Source organism: Lepidochelys kempii, chromosome 9 (assembly GCF_965140285.1).
Source record: "Lepidochelys kempii isolate rLepKem1 chromosome 9, rLepKem1.hap1, whole genome shotgun sequence".
NCBI lineage: Eukaryota > Metazoa > Chordata > Testudines > Cheloniidae > Lepidochelys > Lepidochelys kempii.
In genome coordinates this window covers 16,789,347-16,811,969 of record NC_136388.1, presented here as the reverse complement: position 1 = coordinate 16,811,969, position 22,623 = coordinate 16,789,347, and the positions used below count along the sequence as shown (strand labels likewise).

General features: G+C 42.4%; 1 protein-coding gene across 2 annotated transcripts in view; it reads left to right on the top strand.

Moving 5' to 3' along the window:
- Window positions 1-878: 878 nt before the first annotated feature.
- SKIL (SKI like proto-oncogene) overlaps window positions 879-22,623 on the top strand; it is a 35,487-nt gene continuing 13,742 nt past the window's right edge. Inside the window, exons 1-5 of one of the 2 annotated variants that reach the window (XM_073359409.2) lie at window positions 879-993; window positions 2,573-4,556; window positions 10,801-10,898; window positions 20,514-20,752; window positions 20,993-21,234. In XM_073359409.2, the coding sequence (XP_073215510.1) occupies window positions 3,450-4,556; window positions 10,801-10,898; window positions 20,514-20,752; window positions 20,993-21,234 (1,686 nt within the window). In that variant the 5' untranslated portion in view covers window positions 879-993; window positions 2,573-3,449. The remainder of the gene's footprint in view (window positions 994-2,572; window positions 4,557-10,800; window positions 10,899-20,513; window positions 20,753-20,992; window positions 21,235-22,623) is intronic. The other variant, XM_073359408.2, reaches the window with a different exon arrangement.

Genomic DNA, 22,623 nt, shown 5'->3' with positions numbered 1-22,623 from the left:
GAGCTCTTGCTGAGAAGTGGGATACCTGTGAGGTGAGTTTCTGGGTGGGGGAGGGTTGAGAGCGTCTCTGTGGGGTGAGGGGCCTCTGAGTGAGGGTAGAGCTGGCTGTGGGAGAAGGGGGTCTCTGTGGAGGTCAGGGCTCACTGGGCCGTGGGAGGCCTGGGGTGAGAAGAGGCTGGGGTCTCTGGGAGCGAAGGAGGAGGGGAGCAGAAGGCTGCTGTGGGGGATAGATTCACCGTGTGGCAGGAACCCCTGAGAGACCCTTGAGGGATGAGGAGTCCCTGTGGGAGGCTGGGGGTTCCTCACAGTAGAGGTGGGGCCTCGGGGGGAGCATGGGGCTCTCTCATGGAAGGGGGAGGGTGTCTGTGCGAGCGTGGGGGTCTCAGAAGGGGGTGTGGTCCCTCTGATGGGTTGGGGGGTCCCTGTGAGATCGTGGGGATTTTTCTCACAAGGGGCGGGGTCTCTCAGCGGTGGGGGGGGGATCCCCGTAGGAGCGTTGAGGGTACTCACGAAAGGCGGCTGGGTCTCGGGGGAGGAGCGGGGGGGAGAGCTGAGGTCACTCACGGAAGTGGGGTGGGTCCCTGGAGGAGCGTAGGGTTCTCTCAGGGAAGGGCCCTGGGGGCGCGGCGCGCTCCCTGGGGGAACGTGGGGTCACGGAAGGGGGCGAGAAGGCCTTATGGGCGCGTGGGGGTGCCCGGGGGGAAAGCGCTGCGCAGTGGGACGGGAGCTCTCCGTGTGGAGAGGAGGGAGGAGGAGCCCCTGGCTTCATTCCACCAGCTTTTCGCTCGCGGGGGAGGGGGAGGGGGAGGGGGAGGGGGAGCCACTCGCCGCAACCGCGGCGCTACCCCAGACAGTAGGCGGGGCTGGAGGCGAGGGCGCGCGCCCGCCGGGTTGGTGCCCGCGCGCCGCCGTCTCCGCAGTGAGGTCACGAGTGGGCGGTGCGTGCGCGGCTTCTGCTCTACTGTTGGGGTGTCGGAGACCCCACGATGCCGGGTGAGCCGCCGGGCGGCGGGGTGAGGGGACCTGCCACAGAGGCGGAGGGCAGAGCGCCCCGGGGGTGGCGGGAGGAGGCTGGGGGGCGCAGCCGGGGGTAGGAGGAGTGTGCGCGGCGGAGGGGGGGAGGGGAGGCTGTTCGTGAGAGGGGGTCGGAGCGTCTGGGGGGGAAGGGGGCGAACCCAGGGGAGGGGAGGGGAGGGTATTCGTGAGAGGGGTCGGAGTGTCTGGGGGAAGGGGGCGAACCCAGGGGATTGTGTGGAGAGGGGCTGATTATGCCTGCGGTGAAGGAGTGTCTGTGGAGGCTGGGGGTTTAGTCCATAGGCGTCGGTGGGGGTGGGAGCATTATCCCTAAACTGGGGGAGTGTCTGTGGGGGATGGGGCTTAGTGGGGGAGGGAGGGGTGTTATTTCGTGGTTGGGTGTGCGTTCGGGGAAGGGGGGACCCCATGAGGAGCGGGGGTCATAATGTGGGGAGTCACTGAATGAAGGGAATTGTTCCTAGTTGGGAGGGGGTGTTGTGTGTGTGTGTGTGTGTGTGTCCTGGGGGTGGGGTGGTGAAGAGTTGCGTGGTGGGGTTTGTGTGAGGTGGGTTTGTGTGTGTGTGTGTGGATTGGGCCGGGGAGAAGTTGTGTGTGAGGTGTGCCGTTGAGAGGTGGGATTTCGGGGGGCTACACGAGAATTGGCAGGGGGTTGGGAGAGTCAGTGGTAGGTTTGAATGCGGGATCACTTCAGTATTTGGGGTGTCTGTGGAAAGGAGGAGAAAAGGGTAAGTCCTGTGTTTGATGGAGTCTTGTCAGAGGAGAGCGTGGGTAATGGTTGAGAGAGTGATATAGACTGAGGTGGAGGTGAGTCATGGGCGGGAGGGGGAGGCGAGTCTGGGTGGAGTGTGAGAGAGACGGGATGGTGGTGAGTGTTGGGGTTATTCCAGGAAGGGTCAGTATGTCAGAGGAAATTATGGGGGAGGGGATGTTAATCTAAGGGAGAATACAGCGCATGTGAGCTGTGGAAAAACACATAAGTACAGTTTGGCTCAGAGGAAGCAGTAGTGGTGAGTGTTGCATGGCGTCTGGTGTGGGAAAGGGTCTAGGCTGTTTCAGTTTAGTTATGTTGGATTTGTTTGGATGGCACTGAATGTAAAAAGTGTGAAGGCTGAGGTTAGGAGAAAATACTTTCATTTCATATACATATTCAAAGAAAGAGGGGCTAGTTGTCCCCTTTCCCTGTGTTAATCTTCTCCTACTTTGCAGTGCATGGAAGAGAGATGTGGTAATCCCCCTTTTTTTTTTTGGATTCTGTCCCTGGGGTTTACAGAGCATTGAATAGGGTGAGGGAATAGGTGATTCCCCTCTGTGTCCCCTTTGCCACATGTTTGCAGCACTCTGAATGAGTTACATTGCAGCTGCCATAATAGGGTTTATGATTTTAAATCAAAGTTCTCTGCAAATTAGAGTTATTTAGGGAACATATCCCTACCTTGGTATATTGAATCCATTTCAAGATGAGAGACTGTTTTAGATAAAGATTGTATTCTTCAAATAAATTTGAATGATGATTACTGATCTTTTCCTCTTTTTACAGGTTATATAAAAGGATTGACAAAGATTTGTATTATTAGCCCAAACAATGAATCTTGCAGATGGCCTGGATCTTATTTTCATTGTCAGTAATTTAGGGTAGGAAAACTGACGCATGCTAGGATAATTTTTACTGATGCCGACCTTGTAGGGATGTTTAGTTTCCACCAGCAAACCTGGATCAGCCTTTAATTCGTGGATTTATCACTGAATTACCATAATACATTTCTCCAACACTAGAGGTGTGATTTAAACTTGGCTGCACAATAAATAAAGTGACTAAGCTCTGTGTTGGATCCTGTGAGTTGAAAGGGATGTGCTGCGTAAATTGTACACCCAACTGAAATTATCTTTTGGAAGATTTGCATTAAGACCAGCACTGCTCAGTGAAAACAAGTGAGCATTTTTGTATTTTAATACTTAAATGCAAACATATAAGAAAAGTCAGTATGTTTTTTAAAAGAAAAACTTGCAAAAAGAAGTCTGGTTTTGATCACCAAACCCCAATTTTTCTACTAGATTAATTTATTAGAATGATCTATATATAGTGGTGTAGGGGTATGAAACTATACTCTTTTGTATGTACATTGTGCTGTCCATTTAATAAAAGAGAACTCAACAAATATTTTTAAACCCCCCAAAAAACCTCTTGTTAACCCTTCCACCCTTTAATTTTATGCTGTTACATGCAAAACGGGTTACATTTGTAGCTCTTGCAAGGATTTAATCTTTTAACCTCTATAAGGAGGTGGCACAACATTTGCTGGGCATGATATAATTAAAATAGTTGGAAATTGGTGTGTCTTTAAGAAAAACAAAACAAACACAACTAGGAAGATGCACATTTCAAATTTATTTATTTAAAATTCTGCAGTTCAGTGATGGAAAGTCCACAAACGGATTTCTCTGTAAGTCCAGTTTCTGACCAAAAAGAGAGTGAAGTCCAAGAAGATGGCAGTCCACCAGTAAAAAAAGTAATGACAGAAAAGCATGTAAATAGCAAAGTACAAGCTGTAGTAAATAAGATGCCAACAATAAAGAAGGAAAACATGGATGAATATGAAGACACTCCCATGGAGTCTGATGGAGAAAATGCCAAACCGAACAGTACTACACTATCTGAGTCTTTGAATTTAAATCCTGGTTTGAAACACACATTGGCACAGTTCCATTTAAGCAGCCAGAGTTCACTGGGTGGACCAGCAGCTTTTTCAGCTCGTTATTCCCAGGAAAGCATGTCACCCACTGTCTTCGTGCCTCTTTCATCACCACAGATACTTCCTAGTCCACTGCTCATTCCTTCAGACAGTTCCACAGAGCTCACTCAGAGTATATTGGAGGGAGAATCTATTTCTTGTTTTAAAGTTGGAGGGGAAAAAAGACTCTGTTTGCCTCAAGTGTTGAATTCAGTGCTCCGAGACTTTTCACTACAGCAAATTAATACAGTGTGCGATGAACTGTATATATACTGCTCGAGGTGCACTTCCGACCAGCTTCATATCCTGAAGGTTTTGGGGATCCTTCCATTTAATGCCCCATCCTGTGGGTTGATAACACTGACTGATGCTCAAAGACTATGCAATGCTTTACTACGTCCTCGCACTTTTCCTCAAAATGGCACTCTGCCTCCTGCAAAAAACGCATTGGTCCAATTGAAAGAGACTGGCAGTGCCTTCGAAGTAGAGCATGAATGCTTGGGCAAGTGCCAGGGTTTGTTTGCACCTCAATTTTATCTTCAGCCGGATGCTCCGTGTATCCAGTGTTTGGAGTGCTACGGAATGTTTTCACCCCAGACATTTGTGATGCATTCGCATAGATCCCCTGACAAGAGGACCTGCCACTGGGGCTTTGAATCAGCCAAGTGGCATTGTTATCTTCATGTTAACCAAAAATATTTAGGCACTTCAGAGGAGAGAAAACTGAAACATCTTTTGGAGGAAATGAAGGAGAAGTTTAGCATGAAAAATCAGAAAAGAATTCACTCCAAAGTAAGTTCAACTACTCTTGAAAAACTTCTGGATCAAAGATGAAATATTTATTTTTAGAAGTATGTTCATTTTTATCAATATGAGTAGGTATCAAACCAAGTATAAGTTAAGGCCACTATAGATCTTTAGCATAGATAATACAAAGCAGTAGTGAATATTCCTTTTGTGTTGGGGTTTTTATGGTGGTAGGAAACTTGCCAAAAAACTGTTAATCTAAAAGGTAGGTTTCTTTTTCTTTAAACTGGCAAAAGCTAGGAACTTTAGAGCCATCATGGAAACACTGCGCTACTTTTCTCATTTCAGTTACCAATTTTGTGTGATGTTCTATGTAGTGTGTGTTGCCATGGCTAAGCAAAGCAGGAGGGAGCCTCAGAATGGAGCGTCAGCTTTAATTCTGTTTGTGTCAGTTAAAGCGAGTTTGTTAGCTTACCAAGCACCCACTAGCATACCATGATTTTTCAATTAATGTAATGTTGCATTGATAAGATACTATTTAAAAACAGAAGACTTTGGTAATTTTTTTCTTCATTAAACAGGTTATATATAATATAGATATGCCATAAATGGTTTTTTAAGCAATCTAACAATTCTTTATGCCAGCACTTTGAGCTACTATGGAGGGACTTGTAATAAAAATATGCAAATAGTATTGCTATAAGTCTATACATTGCTTCACAAACATAAAGCTAGTCTGTGCCACAAAGAGCTCATAATTTGAATAATACAATTATTAGCCAAAACATTAAACAGTCCTAGTGAAGGAATTATTAGTGCTTGAAGAAGTGGGTTATAAGAGATTTGGAGGAGAAGTGAGGGTAAGTAATGGGTGAAGATAGGAGATTGTTTGAGGCACTGGTTTCACTGATGTTTGTGTGCAACTATTAATTTTGCTGTAGAGAGAGTTTAAACTTTGAGGTTTTGAAATGCTTCCCTCTTCCTGTTGGGATATATTGTGTTCTTTGAAGCATTTACTTGTCCATTTGCAAGCTACGGGCCTAATCATACACCCATTAAAGTGGGTGCAAGTTTTGCCATCCAATTCAAGGGAGAAGCAGATGGTCATGAATGTTACAAGTAGTTGGCACCCCTTGGAAACAAGTTCTGAGAAACTATCAGTGTAGGGACCCAGGGGCTGCCCACTTTACAACAGTAACGTGACAGTTATTAATAAGCCAATAGAGAATTTTGACATTTTAACATTATAACATGCCTGTAACAAATTCTCCTTCCGCACATACAATTATTACTAAGCGTGCACAGATGTTCATAGTATGGTCAGTGGTGTGCTTGCTCCTAGAATGATTAACCACTGCATCACTCTCTCATTGCAGTGCCACACACTGGTATAACACCTGCAAAAGTACAAATATGCCTTCTATCTCTCAGTGACGGTTTTGACAGCCTAAAGCACTGGCTCTGTCACTTCTCAAGCTGGTTATGCGCAGGCCCAAAAGTAACAAGGGCGATCTTCAGGTGGTTTCTGCTGTGTCCAGTCCATGAAACCCACGTGCTCAGAGCAGATCTGAGGGTAGCAGAGGCAGTATTCAGTTTGTGTTGTCTTTTCTTGTTCACCCCAACAGAATTCTTCTCAGAACTCCTATTTCTTGCTGCTAAAGGGAAACAAAAGAGAATGAAGCATAGTGCACCTGCAGAACAGGAAAACAATAACACAAACTCAGTTTTAAAAATTACTGAATAAAGAATTGAAAGTAATAAAATCAAGCTCCTTGAGCACTGCCACTTCCAGACCCTGAGTTGCCTCACTTTTCTTCTGAACTTTTCACTGTCCAGTTTCATTCCCCTCACAATACAAGTATGCTTTGATCTCACCTATCTTAAAAAATAAAACCCCCTCGATCCGACCTGTTTCACCAATATTATTTCCCTTTTCCCCTTCACCTCCAAGCTAACTGAATTGACTGTCTACAGCTGATGTATTGACTTTCATTCAGCTCGGTTCTTGACTCTCCACAATCCAATTTCCACTCTCCATTCCATTGAAACTGCTCTCACTAAACTCTCTAATAATCTCTTCAAGGGCACGTGTACACTACAAATGCTACAGTAGCACAGCTGCAGTACAGCAGGTATGCTGCTGTAGCATAGATACTTGCTATAGCAATGGAAGGGGTAAATAAAAGGGCCCTCCAAAATATATATTGGGACCAGTGCTGTTCAGCATAAATAATCTGGAAAAGGGGATGAACAGTGAGGTGGCAAAATTTGCAGGTAATACAAAATTATTCAAGATCGTTAAGTCAAAAGCTGACTTTGAAGAGTTACAAAGAGATCTCACTAAACTGGGTGACAAAATGGTAGATGAAATTCAATGTTGATAAATGCAAAGTAATACACTTTGGAAAAAATAATCCTAGCTATACATACAAAATGTTGAGCTCTAAATTAGCTGTTACCACTCATCAAAGAAATCTTGCAGTCATTGTGGATAGGTCCCTGAAAAGATCTGCTAAATGTGCAGTGGCAGTCAAAAAAGCTAACAATGTTAGGAAAGGGATAGATACTAAGACAGAAAATATCATAATGTTACTACATAAATCCATGGTACACCTTCACCTTATATGTTGCATGTGGTTCTGGTCCCCCATCTCAAAAAAGATATATTAGAAGTGAAAAAGTTTCAGAGACAAGCAATGAAAATTATTAGGGTGTGGAACAGTTTCAGTTTGAGGCGATAGTAAAAAGACTGGGACTGTTCATCACAGAAAAGAGACAACTAAGGGGAGATATGATAGAGGTCTATAAAATTATGAATGGTATGGAGAAAGTGATTAGGGAAGTGTTATTTACCCTTTCACATAACACAAGAATTAGTGGTCATCCAATGAAATTAATACAATTTAAAACAAGGAAATATTTTTTCACACAGGGTACAGTCAACCTGTGGAACTCATTGACGTGGGATGTTGTGAAGTCCAAAAGTATAACGGTTCAAAAAAGAATTAGATAAGTTAATGGAGGATAGGTCCATCAGTGGCTATTAACCAGGATGGTCAGAAATGCAACCCCATGCTCCGGGTGTCCTTAAACCTCCAACTACCAGAAGCATCTGGCACTGACCACTGTCAGAGACAGGACACTGGGCTAGATGGACCATTGGTCTGACCCAGTATGCTTGTTCTTCTGTTCATATGTAACTTAAACTCATCATAGCCAAAACCAAGCTGGCATCTCCCCCAAGCCATTGCCTTCCTTTCCTTTCATGAAGGCCCAAGTGGCCTACGTGTCATCACAGCCCTATTTCTGGACCCACATATATAGGCAGTGTCTAAATCTTGCCGCTTCTTATGTATCAGTTCAAAGATCTAACCCCTGTCTATCCAGGCTGCTTAAACTCTTGCCTTGATCACTGTAATCTCCTCCTCTCTGGCCTTGACTGCTGCAGTTGTCTTCTCACCCATCCCCACTTTGGTCTCCCTTTAGTTCATTCAGAATGCTGGTAGGATCATTTCAGTAGCTCATTGGTCTGACCACCTGACCCCTACCTCTTTGCATCCCTCCCATTGACTATGCTTCTGATGAAGGATTTTAAAGGTAACGACTGTTTAACCCCACCTTACCAAGATCTTACCTTGTTGACCTTCACCTTTGCTCTGTCCATGATCTCTGTTTTGATTGCCTCTAGTCTGCTTTTCCCACAAGTGCCGCCACACTGCTCATTAGGTATGGGGAAAACTCCCAGTCACAATCTGCAGAGTCAACAGTTTTTCTTCTGAATCTCTCCTTAAATCCTACCTCTGCAGTAGTACTTAAAAACAAACCAACAAAAAACAACCAACCAAAAACAAAAACCTTGTCTTCCCATACCATTACATCGCCATTTGTCTTTCATTCATATGTTATGTCTTGTCTTACCTTGTGAGCTTTTTTGAGAGAGAAAGGGTCTGAGTTACTTGTTTGTACAGTACCTACCACAGTGGTCTTCAGATCCCTGGCTGAGGCCCTAGATGCTACCATAATACAAATATAAATACATTTCTTCATTTTATATGCATACTTTTATTAAGTTTTTGGCAATTACTTTATTTGTTTTGGGCTTTTTAGAAAAGAGCCTGGAAGCATTTGTTTTATATAAAATCATTTTTATATAGCTTTTACAAACATGAGTAAAATGAGGTCAAATTTTAGGCTTACCAGCTTTGATAATGTCTTTTTATGTACAGTACATTCAAATATTCATTAACTACTATTATATGTGCATATACAGTCTATATTTAAATGGACACTTTCCCTCAGGGGCTGAAAATGTTATTAATAGTTTGGTTTAGAATGGCTGGACCTGGACAGTGAGTGAGAGAAAAGGGAAATATTTTAATTATATATTTAAATGTATTTGCCAGAGGCTTTACCAAGTAACATTTTCATTGTATTTCAAATAATTCAGTTGTGAAATAGACACAAAGGAGAACATGTACATTAAAAAAACTGGTCTGATAGCATAGTAATGTATAACATAATTGTATAAAAGGTCATCTATAAGTTAAAACATCTGATATAAAAGGTGGAGATAATGTAATCCAGAAATGGTAAAAGTAAAAATCATGCTGTACAATAGCTACTACATAAGTAGAAAAATGAATATAAAGTATTTAAATTATCAGAATGACCTGACTAATAGACTGGAATCCAGCTTCTCAGGCCATTTGTGTGGAAGTTATGTGTTCTCTGTATTTCAAATCCTTTACATTTAAGGCAGTATTTATTGTTTTAAAAGTTTTTACCATTCTGGGACCTAGCTCCTTTGCGGCCTACATCTCCCCAGTGTCCTGTCCTGAGATCAGAAGGAGGCATTCTTGATTTTAGTTCCTAAGATTGAACTTGGTGTACTGGAGATTCTGATTGGAGGGTTGTTGGCTACGGAGCTTGCTCTCTGTCATGGTCTGCTAGAGTTCAAGTTTGACGCTACATGGCGAAGTGCAAAGTACACTTATCTAATCAGGTATTCTCTCAACAGCTAAGGATGTAGTTATGAGAACTTATTTTTGGGATTCCTACTGTAAAGTTGTGATATATTGGTAGATGATATATGTGCACACTTTTAAAAAAAATTTTCGTAGATGTTAAAATATGTGTTGCTCATGTGTGTATCAGACTCTTCTCTAGTAATACTACTGCTTTTTGCACAGTGGAGCATTGAATACTGCCAGAAATTGATAAGGAATGTTTCCCAGGCTCCATATTCTTGAAACAAAATGAACAAAAATTTCTCTTCAAATATGAAATGAGGAAGGCTTTTACAATGTCACTCCTTGGTAATATCTAAAGTATGTCAGTATTTCAAGATAACATTGTTTAGTCATGTTATTGTGGTGAATCTTTCCCTCCTCTATAAACAAACATCTATGACTAGTAAAATCCCCTAGTGTGTGATTGGAGTAATTTGCTCTTGCTTTTTCTTTGTAGACTTCATTTTGCAATAAAGTGTGTGACAACTGTGTAAAGTGAGATGAAGATTTCATTGCAGCATAGGCCCTGTCCTTGCCCTCATTAGCAATCCTGGGTTCTACTTCCCTTTACTACATATAATTATAGTATGCTTCTGGCAGAAATTTGGAAGGCCAATGAAATCTTTGTATGGATTTTTAGGAGTTTTTCCATGCAGTTCAGTATGTAGACTTGGCTCGGGGATAAAGTGCACATTACTACTTTTTCCCTCTTGCTTTCTATATATAGCTAATATAGATATTGTTAAAGTTGAATTATGTGTAATACAGTACATTTCTAAAATAAATAAGCAGCATCTTTTAATAAAGAAGTTAATATCTGTAGCTTTAAGGTATATATTTGCAGTGTAGACACCCATTCTGTCTTTTTGCATGCCATATTTCAGTCTAAGAGTTATCAGTTACTGAAATGCCATATGTGAAAAATAATCCATTTGTGTTGTGTCTCTGAGCCAATTTTAAACAAGCATTAGTGAATGTTCTATGTTTATATTTAATGCAGTTTCATCTTTATCCATAGTTGGATGGGACAAATTAGAGGTCATGCAGCTTTCCTTGCCCCGCATTGCTGCTCTTCATTGGCCTATATTTCCTTTCTCCTCTCTCTGTTCCCCCATCTGCCTTATGCTGCCCAGCTTGAAATAAAATGAGTTTATTGTATAAATGCCATTAATAATTGAATAACATTTTTACTAACTCTTTAGCAAAGCTGACTTCTTAGAAGTTGAAAGATGAGTAAAAACAATCCTAAATTGGTTTTATTTATTTATTTTTTTCTTCAGTCAGATCCTCAGCAAAGCCTAGAATTGCAGCAATGGTATCCAGTTATAAAGCATGAAGCAGACCCTGTTACTCAGTCACATTCTTTCATCCATCCCAGGTAACTGAACATCTTCTACAGAAATGTGTATGTTAAGTCTAATAGTTTTTAATTATTCAAAGATTATTTTAGGTTTTAAAATGTAATTATAACTTTACTTGTTAACTGAAATTTTATGGGAAAATTGCAGCATATTACACAAGGATAAGTTAAGTCTACTGGATTTTTTTAGTGTAAGGTAGTGAAGTTGTCATGCTTAATGCTAATAAACAAATGATACATCACTTAATAGTAACTTTGTTTTGTTTAATAGAGATGTTTGAGCATTGTTGAACTGGAAAAAAATTGGAAAGTGCAATCACACTGAGTCACTTTTCAAAGTAAAAATGGCTTTGTGATGGATGCTAAATTCTAACCTCTCTGTAACTTAATGTGTGTGTAGAACGCCACACACCTCATTAATGCCATAATTGAAATATAATTTTCATGTGTAACTAGGACTAAATCTTTCCATAGTTTGTATTCTACATTGAAGCAAGGTGAAACCTCACCCTTCTGATGACATGTCTGTAAAATGCTGACTACTGCCGTTGTTTAGTCGATTCCCTGATTTCACAAACCAAGCACATTTCTTCAGCATAGCACTTGTTGGTTCCCTGATTTCACAAACCAAGCACATTTCTTCAGTATAGCACTCACTTCGTCCTTATAGCAGCCAGAAAAAGTGTTTTTTCTTTGAGTATGTGTTAATGTGTGCACTGTAGGTGCACATGTGCCTCATGTGTGTGAGATAAGATTCCTTTGAATAGTCATGTTTATGGGGGCCACTCATGCACCCTGTGCCTCCTTGTGTTTCTGAGTGAGGGACATAAAGGATGGAGTGGCCATGAACCTTCCTTGGTTTCCTCTTACTGCCTGTGGTAGCAAAACGGATTTTAACAAGTGTCCAAACCAGTACTCTTGAGAGCTTCAAAACCTCTGTTTTTCACAAAAATGGGTGAAGAACTTCATCTTCTTTACCTTTTCATATTGGACATTTCCAAAAGAAAAGAAAAGAACTCCAACAGCAATGCTCTTCCCCCCTGCCAGGCACACCGTGTTATGGCTAGGTGAGGAGCTTTGCAGCAGCTGCCTCTTTTCATGGTAGACTAAGCTATCAGGGTTCAAACCCTGCTTGTCCTGTGATGGCCTCATCCCACTTATGGATGGACTCAGTCTATGCCTTTCCCCCTCAGAAGAGAGCCACATCCCAGACAGGTGCTCTATGTGCTGGTCTTTCCCCTCAAGGATTAACAAGTCCAGTAATACTTGGCTCAGGTTACATCTGCTAGAGCAGTCCATGCAGGTCACTTATGACCCAGAAGAGATGCTAACAGCTTGACCTGAGCCAAAGAAATAATTTGCTAACACTCCTCAAGCAGACACCATACTCTGGGGTTTCGAAGAGAAGGATACATTGAAGAAGGAGCCAACAACATTGGTACTGATAACTTCAACGATGGTGACTTGGCACCAATTACCTTGGCACCAACTCTGACAAGGCCAGCATGTGTGCCACTAACACCAAAGGGAAACTCTGAGAGGGAAAGCGGGTTGGAGTGCAAACACTGTGCCAAGCACCACATCGGACCCCCTCACAAAAAGGACTCAAAACCCTACTTCTCCAAAGGTAAAGCTTCCAAATTCCTGATGTTTCCCAAATTGGACAAGAAAAGCCAGTCAGCTGATGTAACAAGTGGTAAAGAAGTCCTGGTGCTGGCCTCACTATTGACCTCAGCACTGGTAGCCAAACCTGTCAAGGGTTTGAGCTATACCTAAATAGAGGAACTGGAGACCTCCACTGCTCCAAACAGCGACCAACGCAGGCTCTCCTAGCACTTGAATCATGCCACTCTACAGCCCCGCTGTTTGAGGAAGTATACTCCATTGCCAAATCATTCTTACCGATGTTGAATAGAGATCTCTCTCCCCTACTATTGGATAGTGACCCTAGGGAGAGTTCTGGAGGCCACTAATTCTGGGTCCCACCTCTGTAAAGCCATGAATGGCACTGGGACAACCATCCTCAACCTGGCCAGCAACTTTATAGCATGTCACCTTGGCCATTCTGGCCATACTGAGGACCAGTGTCAGATATGTTCCGGAGCAGATGCCTCTCTCATACATTGGTGCAAAGGACATCTTACTTCCAAGTAGTATCATTAGCCAGGCAATTCACTCCAGAACCAGAGGTCTGCATCCAGGAGCAGGTGACAACTGAGGGACAGCAACAATCTCACTCGCTACCTAAGGAATCATTCCTGTCGTCAGATAAAGCAGTAGTACCAGCAGTCAATTTTGAGACTTTCTGGGACCTTTGTCCCAGATCACGGAGATCCTAGACATTGAAACCACAGTCATCCAGGGGAAGTCCCACAAACTTTTTCATATACTGAGCTCTACAACTACATCCAGGATCGCTTACCTTACAAAGAGGGTATAGCTGAGCTGGCAAAGGGACTTTGGCAAACACTGTCTATTTTTCGTCCCACATCTAAATGAATGGAAAAGAGATACAAGGTACCCCTGAAGGGCTTTGAATCTTTCTATGCCCACCCAAACACGGGGTACAGAGGATACACCTAAAGGTAAAGACCCTAAGAAACTGGAATGCTTCGGATTCAAAGTATACTCTTTTGCCGCCTCACCACAGTTCCAGGTTGCGAACTACCAGGCCCTGTTTGCAAAATAACTTCTTCACCTGGGAAAGGGTCACTCCCTTCCGAAGATCCCCCAGGAGAATAGGGAGGAACTAAAAAATATCAGTAAAGGGTCAAATGGTTGCTAGAATGTCATTGCAAGTGGTCTTGGACACAGCTGATATCAGCATGGGGTGGGAGATCGATGGCCATGGCCATTATGATCAGGCGGTCCTCATGGCTTCTAGCATCTGGTGTACCAAAAGAGGAATAAACTACCATAGGGGACATGCCCTTTAAAGGGTTGGAACTCTTTAGCCACAGAACAGAGAAAGTGCTCCCTTTATCTGCGGTCATTAGGGACTTAAACCCTGAGTCCCTCCTGAAAAACATAAATACCAGCCCCAGAAGTAGAGGACGGTCCTATTCTCAATAGGTGTCCTATTCTTAAGCTTGACAGCCTGAGTACCTGCCAAGAGATGCCCATTGTCAACCTCTTTAGTCACACATCTGGCAGTCATAGAGACAGCAGGTTTGATAGGAGTGTCGAGAATGACACTGGAGCCAATCCAGAGCTTATTGCTACCTTTGGGAACCCCTTGCCATTGGGCGTGGGATGCTATAACAGCCTACAAATGGGTGCTAGATATCATTGCCGAAGGCTACTATATCCATTTCTATTCCTTGCCTCCACCCACCTTTCTTCCCCATCCCTCTGCAGGGACCATTCTTGTGTCCTCATTGTTTCGTCTAGGAGCCACAAAGCTAAATTTCCTGTAACTGTGCAGCCGCACAGCAGGCTATAAAGGGCTGTGCCGGGGGGAGAGGCACCCCTCACCCAGCCCAGGCCCTCTGGAACTGCTGCAGCTGGGGAGAGGAACCCCTCCCCCAGCCAGGCCCAGGCCCGCTGGAGCTTTCGGGGAGAGGAGCCTATCCCCCAGCCCAGCCCAGGCCCTCCGGAACTGCCACAGCTGGGGAGAGGAGCCCCTCACTCGGACCAGCCCCTCCGGAGTGCCTCCCCCGGCCTAGCCCAGCCCAGGTCTGCCAGAGCTGCCGCGGAGAGGAGCCCCTCCCCTCGTCCAGCCCAGGCCCACTGGAGCTGCCGCAGCTAGGGAGAGGAGCCCCTCCCCTAGAGCCCTCATCCTCCCACACACCAACCCCCTGCCCTGGCTCTGAGCCCCCTCCCGCACTCCAGTCCCCTCATCCCCAGCCCTACCCCAGAGCCTGCACCCCCCAGCCAGAGCCCTCACCCACCTGCACCCCACCGTCTGCCCCAGCACTGAACCCCCTCCCACACTCTGAACCCCTCGGCCCCACCCCCATCACACATCACCTCCATATTGGTGCACATAACAAAATTTATTCCACACATAGACTTAAAAAATTAGAAGGAACACTGCCACAGAGGTACCACTTCTAGGATGTAGTAGAAGAAGTCTCTACTCCCAATATTTCCATATCCCAAAGAAGAAAAGGGGTTGATCGTTCAGGATCCAAAGTTGTAGGATTGAACAAATACATACACGGCCTCATATGCAAGATGGTAACACTTACCTCCATCATTCCATCTCTTCAGGCACAAGACTGGTTCATGGCTTTCGACTTACAGGATATGTACTTTCACATAGCCATCAACCTGGCCCACAGAAACTACTTGAGGTTCACAGTAGTGCCAGATCTCTACTAATACAACTACTGCCATTCAGACTGTCCACAGCACCAAGAATCTTCACAAAATGCCTAGCGGTGGTAGTGGCGCACCAAGAAGACAGGGCATCCATGTCTGTCCTTACCTGGACTATTAGCTGATCAGAGACAGGTCCCAGCAGGGGATGATGATAAACCTTGAATATGCACTCTGTTTGCTCAGATGAGCCTCATAGTGAAGTACTGAAAAATCATCTCTCATTCCATCACAGATGATAGAGTTCATGGGAATTATGATCAATTACAGGTAAGAGAGAGTGCACCTTCTCGAGGACAAATTCCTGTTATTGCAATTACTACTACTCAAGATAAAAATCAAGCTTGGCTACAATGATACTGGCCTGCCATGGAGGGTTGGGCCATATGTCAACATGCACATACATGACGCTGCTTATTTGACTTCTTCTGTGGCTTCTGTAACTCTGGCTTATGTCAGTCTACTCTCTGATATGCTGGATGGACAGAAAGATGTTGTTGTCACATCATGTTGTTGCAGAACTAGGATACTGGCTAGAACTCAACAGTGTATGAGGAGAGGTACGATTCTCAGTCCCCTCTCTGACAAGGACTTAGATTCATAGATTCATAGATATTTAGGTCAGAAGGGACCATTATGATCATCTAGTCTGACCTCCTGCACAATGCAGGCCACAGAATTTCACCCACCACTCCTAAAAAAGACCTCACACCTATATCTGTGCTATTGAAGTCCTCAAATTGTAGTTTGAAGACCTCAAGGAGCAGAGAATCCTCCAGCAAGTGACCCGTGCCCCATGCTACAGAGGAAGGCGAAAAACCTCCAGGGCCTTCCAATCTGCCCTGGAGGAAAATTCCTTCCCGACCCCAAATATGGCGATCAGCTAAACCCTGAGCATATGGGCAAGATTCATCAGCCAGATACTACAGAAAATTCTTTCCCGGGTAACTTGGATCTTACCCCATCTAAAAACCCATCACAGGCCATTGGGCCTATTTACCATGAATATTTAATTACCAAAACCATGTTATCCCATCATACCATCTCCTCCATAAACTTATCGAGTTTAATCTTAAAGCAAGATAGATCTTTTGCCCCCACTACTTCCCTCGGAAGGCTATTCCAAAACTTCACTCCTCTGATGGTTAGAAACCTTCGTCTAATTTCTAATCTAAATTTCCTAGTGGCCAGTTTATATCCATTTGTTCTTGTGTCCACATTGGTATTGAGTTTAAATAATCACTGATGCATCAGGAATAGAATGGGGAGCCCACCGGAACCACGTACAAATGCAAGGGACATCGTCCCTAGCAGACATGGCATACTATGTAAATGTCTTAGACCTCTGAGCCATCAGGCTAGCCTCTGTGGTTCTTCACTTCCTGAGTGTCAGCAATAAGCTGGTGGACTTGCTGAGAAGACAGTTTGAGACTAGTCATGAGTGGTTGCTGTAGAGGTCTGTCATAGAGACTAGTCCCTGGGCACTTCCCATGATAGACCTGTTCACCACCAAGAACAATGCCAAATTCTTGAAGTTTTGTTCCAGAGGTGGCATGAGTCTGGGATTGTTACCACATGCCTTCCTTTTTCATCTGGTCTTTCAGTTAATCCCCTGATCCCCAGGATCTTTTCCAGAGTCAAATGAGAGAGAGCCACAATCATTCTTTTAGCTCCCTATGGGCAGTGGTAGTTGTGTCTGACAGACCTGCTACAGATGTCTGTTCAGCTACCAGGCTTCCCAGTCCTAGTTTCACAACATTACAGTGAGATAATATATCCAGACATGAAGTCCCTGCATCTAACAGCCAGTTTCTGAAATCTGCAAGGCGGTCATGTGGAGTTAACCTACTGACTTTTGTCAAGCATTAAAGCATTAAAATGCCAAGTTCAGGAGAGAGAGACTACAAACTCTGTTGGACTGATGTAGGTGATATTCCTCATCCCACTATCCAGAGGGATACTGTTTGCCAGTCACCTACAATGGGGTTCACACTGACACAAATTCACAGAAGAAAGAATAATTTCTTGCCCTGCATTAACTGTGGTTCTTAGAGATGATGTAGTTAGTGGGGATCCTGTGGCCCTGCCCTCCATCCCTACTTTCGGAATCCCCTATTGTCACAGTCTTTGAATTTCAAGGGAACCCAGGGATGGTTGTGGCCACAACACCCCTTTTGTCCTCCTGTGGGAGCACAAGGGGGCACTTGTGCAGCCTCAGTAGATGCATTTATTTAAAAAAAAAATCAGTCTTGCAAATGCACTTCTGCAGTGGGATCCACGCTGACTACAATATCTCAAAGAACCACAGTTGCTGTAGAAAGAAAAGGAGTACTTGTGGCACCTTAGAGACTAACCAATTTATTTGAGCATGAGCTTTCGTGAGCTACAGCTCACTTCATTGGATGTAGCTCACGAAAGCTCATGCTCAAATAAATTGGTTAGTCTCTAAGGTGCCACAAGTACTCCTTTTCTTTTTGCGAATACAGACTAACACGGCTGTTACTCTGAATCGAGTTGCTGTAGAGTATGCGTCCTTCTATTCCCCTGTAATTTCCCCCTTCCCCTCCCATGTGTCATTTTCCTTCAAATCTGTTGTGATGAGCCCTGCACTTATACAATAAAATCAGTCAGAGTTAGAGGTGTATGTCAGTAGTATTGCCAATCCCAAATGTTCAAAAAATTTAAAGTCAAGCTCCAGAAGATCATGCAATTGGCTTAAAAATCATTATTGAAAAAAAAAGTCATGAATTTGGGGTTCTTACTTGTCTTCTGGTTTCTTAGCTTTAGGGTATGCTTGGTTCACATTTCCAGGCTTACTTTTTAAAATGAAAGCTGAGATACTCACTCACATAATCACTTGACTCCAGGAGCTTGAGCTTTAAGACAAACATCAAGTATTGTGAGACTTATGATAAATAGAGTCCAGCACCGATATAAAATTTGTATCCACATCCGAGTCATGATCTGCAAAAATGGTCCGGAGATAAAAGGCAGATATCTGTGGATTTGCAGGGCTCTAGCGATAAAATCACATAGTGGGCAAAACTGGTGATGCTGAACAGGACTTTAAAAAATCAAATTCATGGAAGTTCAGGTACGATTCTCAGTGATTTTACATATTTTCTTTCAAATTATTTCTTCTGTTCCCCACCTTCTTTATCTAGAGTTTCATTTATATATTTAAGAAAAGAATACCGAAACACTGTATGACTAGTGTGTTAGCTTGCATTATTATCTAATTAAACTTTTTATTTCTGAGCAAGACTGACTGATTTGCAGTTTTTACATTGCATGCTTTCTCTAAAATATGCAACTATGAGAAACAGTAAGGAAAATAGGTGGAAACAGAAAATATACTGTGTGGCATTGTTTTCCTTTCAAATGGCCACAGCTCCAATAGCATAGCAACATTCTGTGTGTCATAGCAGGCGGTATATTAGTGCTTAGTACAGATTCATACTTAAATCTTTTTAACAGATAATATCAATGCAGACCAGTGGCTTTCCTACTGTCTCCTGTTTAGAAACCTGTCAGAACATAATTTCCAGTGGGAGAGTAGAATTATTAGCATCTTGTCTGTTCAGTAATCTTAAATATAAACAAAAATTTAAAAACTTCTACATTGGTTTGTCTGAGGCACAATGTTTTGAAAAACATGACCTTTAATAGTATAAGCTTCTCTTTTGGTATCCTCCCTGACTACTATTCTGTATCGTGATGCACTGATACACCAGACCTAAGTTCCCTCTAAGCTGCACGGCCACGCAGCAGGCTATCAAGGGCCATGCAGGCACGCAGCCACAGGGGCCTGGACTGGAGAAGAGAGAGGTAGGGGATGTGCAGGGCTGCGGCAGGGAGAGGTGCCTCTCTCCCAGCCCTGGAGCTGCTGCAACTGGGGAGAGGTACTTTTCCCCAGCCCTGGGCCGCTGCAGTGAGAGAGAACTGGGTGGAGTCCTCTCTCCCCACTACAGCCCCAGGGCAGCCTTCACCCCCCTGTACTCCAACCCTTTGCTCTAGCCCTGAGCCCCCTTCCGCACCCCAAACCCCTCATCCTCAGCCCCACCACCCCCAGCCAGAGCCCTCCCCGCACCCAACTATCTAACCCAGCCCCGAGCCCCCTCCCACACTCCAAACCCCTTGGCCCCACCCTTGCCCCACATCACCTCCATATTGGTGCACATAACAAAATTCATTCCACAAATGGATGTAAAAAATTAGAGGGAACATTGCACAAGACCTAATCATTAAGATTGATGGGAAGAAGTTTTCTTCTGAACTGAAAATGTGAATTCTTTCTGTGAAAGAATATATTTGCTGTGTGACTGATGTACTGGTGATTAATATACATTTCTTTTTGGTACTGAATGAAGTAGTTTGGGAGATTCCAGCAATGCATTGTAAATAAATCTGGCTCTCAAAAATAATTTTCAGAGAAGAAACGACCCTTTTAACAGCCCACTTAGTTAACTGAGTAAGGAATATGATTAATCTCTGAGTGCAACTGCTGATTTCACCTTGGTAATCTTCTTTAACAACTTATTACAGTGACATACTGTTAATGTAAGAGTTGTAAGAGTTCTAAGGTGTCTTGTAACAGTCTAGAGACTGTGAACCCAGTTTTTAAAAGAAGAATCTTTTATGGAATGTCCATATCGAACATTTGAATCCTCAGATTAATACTTGAGAAATTAAAATGGTCATTTAACATGCATAAGTGCCTTTATAGTTTTAATTTTATCTTTTGTATCCAATGAGTAATTTGTACATCATGTTAAAGTAATCAACTGAAAATTGGATTCCTCCACTTGATTTGGTTCTGAAGATCCTAGATTATGTAATCACTGCATAAAGATTCAGTAGATAGCTATGCTTTCTATTATACAAGAACAATTTAAAAGGGAACATAAGAACGGCCATGCGGGGTCAGACCAAGGGTCCATCTAGCCCAGTATCCCATCGTCCAACAGTGGCCAATGCCAGGCGCCCCAGAGGGACTGAACAGAACAAGTGATCTATTCCTTGTCGCCCATTCCCAACTTCTGGCAAACAGAGGCTAGGGACACCATCCCTGCTGATCCTGGCTAATAGCCATAGATGGACCTATCCTCCATTAATTTATTCTTTTTTGAATCCTTTTTATAGTCTTGACCTTCACAACATCCTCTGGCATTCATTTATTTTCTCTTGCAAATTTTTTATACTTATGAAACATTTAATATTTGAAATCATCTTAAATATAACTTACTGCTGCTTTAATTCACATTTGTTAAATCTTAGGGTTTTTTTGTTAATTTTGCTATTCTACTCTTTCAGCCATTACCTTTACATGTGTGATAAAGTGGTTGCTCCAAATGTATCCCTTACATTGCAATGTAAAGAAGCTACAAAAACAGCAGTCAAGATTTCAGAAGTAATTAAATCTTTACCTGGACAGTCACAGAAACCATTCAATAGTGTCAAACACAAAAAAGCTGCCTCCTATCCAGAGCTCTCTCTTGAAGAGCAGGAAAAAATCGACTTAAAAACTAGCACAGAACTGCATAAAAGTGTGGGTGAGTAGATAATGAAATTTGAAACGTGCTGTCATGTTCTTTCAGTTTTTATACCCAATAATATCTACTTTAGTAAAGATCAAAGGCAAGCCAATTTTGTAATTTTCATATATTACTGCATTCTTTTTCTACATTCTTATGCATTTTACATAATCTTATAGGTTGCTTTGTATTTTTGCAATCTGGAATTTCAACAAACAAATTTCTACAAGTGTTCTGCCACCTTTTTGTCTTCTAAAGATCCACCTATGTCAACTAATTGTACAAGAAGAGGGAAATCTGAACATGCCACTTCCAAAGCCGCTGCAGAATCTAACCAGGTTGAAGTAGGCAATGGTGCACAAACCTCATCCCCAACTCCTATCAAGGACATCAATTGTGAAGATGACAAGGGAAGAATCATGGAGGAAGTAATGAAAACCTACCTTAAACAGCAAGAAAAACTGAATACTATTTTGCAAAAGAAGCAGCAGCTTCAAATGGTATGGTACCAACCTTTGATTTTATCACCAGAAAACTGTTGTTCCTTTTAACTTGTTGGTCCTAGAATCAGTGCTACTGTTACAAATAAAGCACAAGTGATACTTCATATTAGGAACCTGACATTCACTATATTGTCTTTCTAATGTACGTTATGTTAACATTTACAGGATAAACTATAAAACCATTTTTTAATTGATTTTACCGAGTTTCAGATCTTGGTACACGTGTATTGCCACTTGGGAGAAAAAAACCCACGTGCTTCACTTTCTAATTAATTTTTGGTGCTTAGATATTTCTTTCAATGTGCATTTTTGGTGCTTAGATATTTCTTTCAATGTGCATTGCATATTTTAATAGAATTCTTTAAGTATAATTGTCAAAATCCTCTTTTTAACCAAAATAATCCATAGGTATTCTATGGTGTTAATTTGTAGGTTTGGAGGTTAAATACTCAACCAGTATATGACCTTAATAATTAAAGTATAGCTTAATAGCTGACTGTATTCAAACCTTGTTTTTTTTCTATCACATGCCAGATAGTTTAAGATCTTGCTGCTGTCTAAACCATTACCGGAATAGAAACTTCCTTTGTCTAATATTGTTTCACTAGCAGTTGACATAATTTACTCTACATTTAACCGATGAAGTGAGCTGTAGCTCACGAAAGCTTATGCTCAAATAAATTGGTTAGTCTTTAAGGTGCCACAAGTTCTCCTTTTCTTTTTGCGAATACAGACTAATGCGGCTGTTACTCTGAAATCTACATTTAACCATTTCAAATGAGCTGCAAGTTGCTAGCTAGTTGAACAATAATTATTTGACTCAGTTTTGAATAAAATTTAAGATTACCTCTCACATACTGTCAGATCATGTCTTAGGCTTTTGACCTATTAAGTAAAATTAACAAAAGGGAAGAATTCTTAATGAATAAAACTATGCTTTGAGTTTATATCTGTGGTAGAAAAATTGAGGAGGTTTGGTCAATAGAAAAATCTCAACCTTCTTCGAGCTATCATTGGCGTTTAGAATTGACAGATAACAAAAGCTTTGACTTTTATCTTTGTGTGTGGTACAATATGGTACACTTGCTTTTGAAATAATGTATCAATGCTGTATTCATTGATAGCTAAGATTTAATTCAGCAATAATAAAATGTCATTTCCAGAGTAGTGTAATATATTTTAAAAAACAGTTCAGGTACTGTACTTAAATTTCTTTTTTTTACAGGATATTTCTGTTGTTAACTAGAATTAAACAGCATTGGCTTTACAAAAATAGTTACCTAATATTCTTGCTAAAGTTGTATTCACACAATTTTTATGCATGCACACTACATTTGTATACCAAATTTTACACTAGGCCTTATGTACCTGAAAATATAATTTAAT